The sequence below is a fragment of the Lithobates pipiens genome, unplaced genomic scaffold, assembly GCF_037356315.1.
Source record: "Lithobates pipiens isolate NorthernLeopardFrog02 unplaced genomic scaffold, aLitPip1_a1.2 Scaffold_19, whole genome shotgun sequence".
Taxonomy (NCBI): domain Eukaryota; kingdom Metazoa; phylum Chordata; class Amphibia; order Anura; family Ranidae; genus Lithobates; species Lithobates pipiens.
This window is the reverse complement of record NW_027507764.1, coordinates 337,377,185-337,385,116: the sequence shown is the minus strand read 5'-3', so window position 1 is coordinate 337,385,116 and position 7,932 is coordinate 337,377,185. Positions and strand designations below refer to the sequence as shown.

Genomic DNA, 7,932 nt, shown 5'->3' with positions numbered 1-7,932 from the left:
AGTTTAAAGGGGTTGTAAAGGTAAATGTTTTTTCACCTTAATGCATTCTATGCATTAAGGTGAAAAAACATCTGACAGCGCCTGAGCCCCCAGCCCCCCGTTTTACTTACCTCACCCCTCAAAAGTCCCGCGCTTGTCCCCCGACGTCCTTTCCACCATTCAGCCTGGCCGCCGATTAGCTGGAGTGGATGGATGGAAAGCAGCGCAGCCATTGGCTCGCGCTGCTTGCAATCACATCCACTGACGCGGAGCACCGGGGCCGTGTGATACAGCAAGCGGCTATAGCCGCCGGCTGTATCACGAGAGCGTGCCCGCAGATGCTTCTCACCATGCGAGGGAGCTCGCATGAACGTGAGAAGCACCTGCGTGAGGAAGCCGAGACAGCCGCAGAGGGACCCCAGAAGAGCAGGTTCGGGGCCACTCTGTGCAAAACGAGCTGCACAGTGGAGGTAAGTATAACATGTTTGTTATTTAAAAAAAAATTAAATAATTCACTTTACAATCCCTTTAAGCTTTATAAAAGCTTTTTAAAGCCAACAGTTTTCTTCAAGGGAGGTCATTCTCTCTATTACACTTCAACTCTATTTTTAAGCATGAAATAATGCAGTAGGCAGAGTAAAAAAAAAATACTAGAAATCAAACTTTTCATAGAAATGCAATTTATTGAGAAACAAGAGGCATGTCAAAGATATAGAAAAAGATCATATTCGTCATTTTATCAGACTCTAGTACGTGCAATACAAAAATTCCCCACAATACAGCAGCATTGAATAGATTGCAAAATAAAGCCCAAAATAACAAAAGAAACAGAATGCCCAGTAAATTTTCCAACAGACTTCTAAACATTGTGCACAGTCATGCACACAAGTAAATGTAATAATAGATATTAGAATTCTTTTTGTAGAGAAGTGATTAGACGGAATAAGCTAGCACTGGCTGCTCTGACAGACGCAAGTGGAGGACATTTTTCCTTTTTAGGCATTGGGATTGGTTTTCATTAGATGAAGATCTGATACTACCATCTCCTTTACCAGCTCCTGAAATAACAGAAGAGGATGTTAGTTCACAACATTTCGCATTTACATTCATACTGCATATTGGCCATTTCACCAAGATGGTCATCTGTATATTATCTTGCAAAAGACACCCCAGTGGGTCATTGAATTGGAACATGCATGTAGGACAGAATTCAGACTGTACAGACTTCAATAGCTCCATGCAGGTTCCAAGTAAGTGACTTACCAGGTAATTAAATTATGCTTAGAAAAGTCTTAAATCCTGCAGTCGGCAGTGGCATCTCCAATAACTCATCAGACTTGTATTGAGAGTAACAGGTAAAAATCCCTGCATTTAAATGTAATAAGCAAATACAGCTTCCTTCTGCACATTTGTTACAACCCCCCTTCCCATCTCCCAAAAAAAAAAAAAAAAAATGCAATATATTTTTTATTATCACAATGATTGGATCAGATTAATTTGAAAAAATAATACACAAGTAAGAAGAGCTGCTGGTACATAAAATTACAGTTTCTAATGTTCCATTCAGCCCTACAAAGTTAATACATACAGGCTCGGTACATACAGTAGAGATTGTTGTCACAAGAATTCTTACAGTAGCGCTCTAATAAAAAAATAAAAAAATAAGCCTATCCTGTAACTTTATTAAGACCAACGGTTTTCTATGAACTGTGGAATAGCACTCGATTTAGCAAAGGACTCTGAAAAACGATCAATATTCTAGCACAGGGCTCGACAAAACCCGGTCGCCAGGTTGCATTGGCGACTAGAAATAGCGACCTCGCGCCTGGGGCAGCACAGCTGGGGGTATCCTGTGTCTGTGGACCCCCCAGCGTGATCGCGTCGGGCCGTTCCGCCGGCGGCCGAAAATTTAGGCCGCGGCTTTGAGGCCTTCTGCGGTCCTATGATTCCTTATGGAATCTGGCGCCCTCTTGTGGTCGCCGTTGGTATGACAAACCAGCAATGTTAATGAAGATTCCTCTGCCTGTATTATATTACCTGCCTCTTCTTCCCTTTATTTAGAACCCCCTAAACATTATATATATTTTTTATTCTAACACCCTAGAGAATAAAATGGTGGTTGTTGCAATACTGTCTGTCACACCGTATTTGTGCAGCGGACTTACAAGCGCACTTTTGTTGGGAAAAATAATTTAGTTAATAAAAAAATAAGACAACAGTAAAGTTAGCCCAATTATTTTTTATATTGTGAAAGATAATGTTACGCCGAGTAAATTGATACCCAACATGTCACGCTTCAAAATTGCACCCGCTCATGGAATGGCGACAAACTTTTACCCTTTAAAATCTCCATAGGCGACGTTTAAAAAAATTCTACAGGTTGCACGTTTTGAGTTACAGAGGAGGTCTGGGGTAGAATTATTGCTCTCGCTCTACCGATCACGGCGCTACCTCCTATGTGTGGTTCGAACACCGATTTTTATATGCGGGCAGGACAGGGCGCGTTTAAAAATTATTTTTTCTGCTTTATTTTAACTTTTTTTTTTCCACTGTTCTTTTAAAAAAAATGTTGTGCCACTTTTATTCTTATTACAAGGAATGTAAAAATCCCTTGTAATAGAAAAAGCATGACAGGTCCTCTTAAATATGAGATCTGGGGTCAGAGAGACCTCACATCTCATATTTACACTAAAATGCAATTGAAAAAAAAATTGTCATTTGAAAAAAATAAAATGTCCCTCTAAGAGCTATGGGCAATGACTTGGAGACGGGGGGGCGGCGACGGCGCTGCTATCTTCCCCTCACTCGTCTCCATGTCAGGCCAGGGACAGGTCCGGATCGTCGTCACGGACCTGGCTCCTAACTTTTTAAGCTGGCTCCTAGATTCCAAGCAAATTTGTCAACCCCTGTTCTAGCATTCATCTTTGATAAAGCTTCAATTACTACCCCGTGAACAATGCAGATGCTTCACATACTATGAAGGAATCCAAATATATACAACCTCAACACCGAACACTTTTATGCCCCTTCCTGCCCAGGCCAATTTTCAGCTCGGTCACACTTTGTATGATAATTGCGCGTTCATGCAACGCTGTACCCAAATTAAATTTTTATAATTTTCTTCACACAAATTGCGCTCTCTTTTGGTGGTATTAAAAAAAAACAAAAAAAAAACCACTGAAAATTGAAAAAAAAAAAAATTCTTAGTTTGTCAGAAAATGTTGCAAATCAGTAAATTTTCTCCTTCACTGATGTGCGCTGATGAGGCTACACTGATGGGCGCAGATGAGGAGGCAGTGATAGGTGGCACTGAAAGGCAGCACAGACTGGCATCAGTAATGGGCACAGATTGGCATCACGGATGGGGCTGCACTGCTAATTGGGATCAGGTCTCCCCTGTGAGGAAATTCTGCTGATCGGCTCTCCTCTCCTCACATGCTGTCAGTGTGAGGCGAAGAGAGCCGATAACCGGCATTGCCTGGTTTACATGTGATCAGCTGTGATTGGGTAGAAAATCTCTTCATCTGCCCTTTACCAAGATCAGGGTAGCACTGTGTCCCTGGGACACAGCGCCAATGATCATCATGCTATGTGCATCTGTGGATGTGTGCGAGCATGGTGACACTGGGGCGACGTCATATGATGTTGTTCCAAAACTAGAGCGCCACCATGCCGCCAATAGTCTATATGGCGGGCAGGAGGTTGTTAAAGTGATTGCAAAGCTACATTTTTTTTTTTAAACGTGTCAGCAGTCCATGAGCAGCACTGATCCTCCTCTTTTCAGGTCCCCCGCTGGCGCTCCTGGTTCCTGCCCCCTGTCAATTGCTCACCAAAGCACGGCACTTGCTATGTGGGCACTCACGTTGGTTTGCTCCCGAGCAGGTTATGTGTGTCCATAGACACAGAGCACAGCTTAACCCACTCCCTCCTCACTGGCTCTGAGCCTATAAGAAGGGAGAGAACAAAGAGCTGATGCTCTTGTACACAGTGCTGAATTGAGATTGGACTTGGGTAAGCATAAGTGGGGGATGGGGGGGCTTGAAAAGTGGCAGTTGGAAAGCTAAGACAAACCATTTAAAGTAGAATAAAAATTCTGCTTTCAAAAACTGTCAGCAGGTAGGCTCTTTATTGCAGAAGAGAAATGCAATTTTTCTGCACTAAAATAACCCTACCTGCTTGCTATCACCATATGGAAAAGGAATGCAGCCAACACATCCAATCACTGCTAATCTACAATATGTTATATTTAGATTTTTGGTCTAATTACGCTTCAAGGACAACCTCTGGTATAGTTCTAAAAAAAAAAGAATTTTGAATCTGCAAAGCATGCCAATATTGCACGATTTTTAATTATAATAAGCTAGAGCAATTTAAAAAAGTTGGTGTACATCTTGTATTAGGTTTACTGGGAGTTATAGGAGGTCATGCTACGCCTGTGGCCATGTTCCCTATTGCATCATGACTGACAAGATAGCTTAGACCTGAAGACAGGACTGACATCTATGACAAGCTGAGAGAATCAGGGGTGGCCACACACAGGGTTTTTTTTCCATATGTATATGACAGTTATAAGTCTTGACAACTTGCACTTTTTTTTCCCCTAGACAGAAAGTTTTCCTGAAACTGCACTAGGTTTATATTATAAAGGGCATATGCAAATTGTGCATTGCAAAGTTGGTCTTTAGGAGCAGATTTAATGTCATATTAAAGGATCCGTTTGTTACTGGTAAAATTGCTATTCAAATTTTATTCCAGGAAATATTTGTTTTAACAGAGGTGCTTATTTATAAAGTTGTTCAAAGAAACCCATCCACTCATTTTGGCTATGAAGAAAATAAGGCAGCAAAATCTATAATAATAATTGCCACTCCTAAATCTAGCAGAATCCAATATTTTTAACCACGAGAAGCTGCACAAGGACTTTTTTTTAAAAAATTTTTTAAAGTGGAAATTGACTTTCTAGTCTATACCGTATTTGCCGGTGTATAAGGTGAGCCGGCATATAAGACGACCCCCTAATCTTACAGGACAAAAACGCTTTTAAAACTGTACTTACCGTATAAGACGACCCGGCTTTCGAGGCTTCTGTGGCTTCATATTTCTTCCTTCTTCCTACATTTGCTGGAGCCAATCACGGCGAGCGATGTATTCTATTAATGAATACAAAGCCTGCTTGGATTGGCAGAGGCTGTAACATCATCAGCCCGCACCTCTCTGACTCTCCAAGCCAATCCGAGCAGGCTACAGAGTAGCCTGCTCAGATTGGCAGAGGTCGTTACTCCAATCCGAGCAGGCTTTGTATTCATTTGAATACATCGCTCACCAGGATTGGCTCAGCGGTATATACTGTATGTAGCTGAAGCTACATACAGTATTACCGAACACCAAGCAGCCATCCGAGGGGCTGACCCGGCGTATAAAAGATGACCCCTGCTTTTTGGCCAATTTTTTTACATGTAAAAGGTCGTCTTATACGCCGGAAAATACGGTAGTTTTTTTCCCCACTAGTGTGTCTCTACATAACTGCTAATGTATAGTTCAAGTATAGCTAATATTATAAAGCCATTTATTCCAAACTTCATACAGTTGTTTCAGGCAGAGCGGTGTATGGGAAAACATGGCTTCTATGGAGTAAAGTTTGGGACCCAACAAGACAAAATAATAAAGGGTATGGTGAGAAGGGACTAATGCAACGTTGATGTGCATCTGGCCAACAGGGTACAATTATGATTGTCGTGGGCTTTGTTCAATTTCCTGAAATGAAGAATACTACTCAAATTTTTGGTAAAATATGATGGAATAAAACATATGAATACCTTCCGTTTTAAGAAAGCTTTACTGTGCTACGCATGAATAACAGTGAAGGTTTTTGATTGCTTTAGTCCCTTCTCACCATAACTTTTAACCCAAAGTATTATTAACCACTTCAGCCCCAGAAGAATTTACCCCATTAATGACCAGGTCATTTTTTGCAATACGGCACAGAGTTTCTAACTGATAATTGCACGGTCATGCTTCGCTGTATACAAACAAAATTTATGTCTTTTTTCCCCCACAACTACAGCTTTCATTTTGTGGTATTTGATTTTTATTTTTGCGCTATAAACAAAAAAAGAGCAACAATTTAAAATATATATATATTTTTTGCTATAATATCCAAAATAAAAAATATGTCTTCATCAGTTTAGGCCAATATGTAGTATTCTACATATTTGTGGCAAAAAAAAAAAAAAAAAATCGCAATAAGGGGATATTGATTGGTTTGCACAAATATTATAGTGTCTACAAAATAGGCGAAAGATTTATGGCATTTTCATAATTTTTTTTACTAATAAGGACGGTGATCAGTGATTTTTTGTGGGACTGTGACATTGTGGCAGACAGATCATACACTTTTTTGGGACCAGTGACATTTATACAGTGATCAGAGCAAAAAAATAGCCACTGATTTGATTACTATACAAGATGTCACTGGCAGGGAAGGGGTTAACACTAGGGGACGATCAAGGGGTTAAGTGTTCCCTAGGGAGGTGTTTCTAACTGTGAGGGGAGTGTACTGACGGGGAGTAGAGAGAGAGAGAGAAAGAGAGAGGTCGCTGCTCCTGATCAATAGGAACAGCAGATTTCTCTTTACTTCCCCGACAGAACGGGGATCTGTCTGTTCACATCCCCTTTCTGGCTCTGAGGAGCGATTGCGGGTCGCCAGAGGACATCACGGCCACCAGGCATGCACATCAGTTCTGGCATTGTGGGCTCATGCCCCCTATATCTCTTAAAGCAGCCGACAAACACCTACGCCGATTCGTGCAGCCGTACCAAACTGCCACAGTATAATGGTGGTGGATGGTCGGCAAGCAGTTAAACCCTCCTTGTAAAAATTTATATTTATTTTCATACCTCAAGTACGTCTGTTTTTGCAGTTCTTTTTCTTAGCACTTCCTCGCAGGACAATCTATCATCAAAAGTGTATCCCATTGATTTCTGCCTAGAAGGTTGCTCTATTGGCTTATAAGACCTCCCTGAAGCCACCCTCATATGCTCGCTCGCAGACAGGACTGTGCACGGACAAGCACAGGCACCATAAAGCAACCAGTGGAAGCTAAATGCGGTTAGGCACATGAATGGCCGACCACAAAATATCATGGGACATGTAGTCCTGATACAGTAGCCCACCTTACCGTTGCAAGATATAAGCAGTGTACGTTTCCCAACTGGGATTTTAAGGAAGTGCTGTGAGCAGACGTGGAGCTTTATGTATTAGAGAAAGTGAGTATTTAGGGCAAAATACCGGTAAAGAAAATTACAATAATTCATAGTACTGTGCTGCCAAAGGGGAAATTAACTTTTGCAGCTAGGGTTTAAAACTACTGTAATTAACATATCAAATTCCATTGTAAATGGTCCCTTAGTAACTTGTGATAAAGATGATTTCTAAAAAAAAAAAAATGCATCCATTCTAAATCTCCAAAAGATAACTTGTAATTCTGATCCTTTCTATTTCAGTTCAGTGCTGCAATACAGCTTTGCACATGATTTGTTTCTTTTAGTTTCCAGTCATTCATGACAGAGCAAGGTCCTTTTTCCTCCTTTTGTTTATTTTTTTTCTCTCTTTTAAAGAAACTTGAAACAGCGATTTTGCTCACTGAGATCCTATACCTTTATCGGGCTTGAATGGGTGAATATATGGTAAAGTGGAATTTGGGGGGGGGGGGAGTGGCATGGGGGGGGAGGGAGAGAGAGTGGCATGGGGGGGGGGGGGGAGGGAGAGAGAGTGGCATGGGGGGGAGGGAGAGAGAGTGGCATGGGGGGGGAGGGAGAGAGAGTGGCATGGGGGGAGGGAGAGAGAGTGGCATGGGGGGGAGGGAGAGAGAGTGGCATGGGGGGGAGGGAGAGAGAGTGGCATGGGGGGGGAGGGAGAGAGAGTGGCATGGGGGGGAGGGAGAGAGTGTGGCA

At 41.9% G+C, this 7,932-nt stretch overlaps 1 protein-coding gene across 1 annotated transcript in view; it reads right to left on the bottom strand.

The window, feature by feature from the left end:
- Nucleotides 1–642: 642 nt before the first annotated feature.
- GMDS (GDP-mannose 4,6-dehydratase) overlaps nucleotides 643–7,932 on the bottom strand; it is a 762,090-nt gene continuing 754,800 nt past the window's right edge. Inside the window, exon 12 of the mRNA XM_077492101.1 lies at nucleotides 643–1,037. Coding sequence (XP_077348227.1) covers nucleotides 975–1,037 — 63 coding nt within the window. The 3' untranslated portion in view covers nucleotides 643–974. The remainder of the gene's footprint in view (nucleotides 1,038–7,932) is intronic.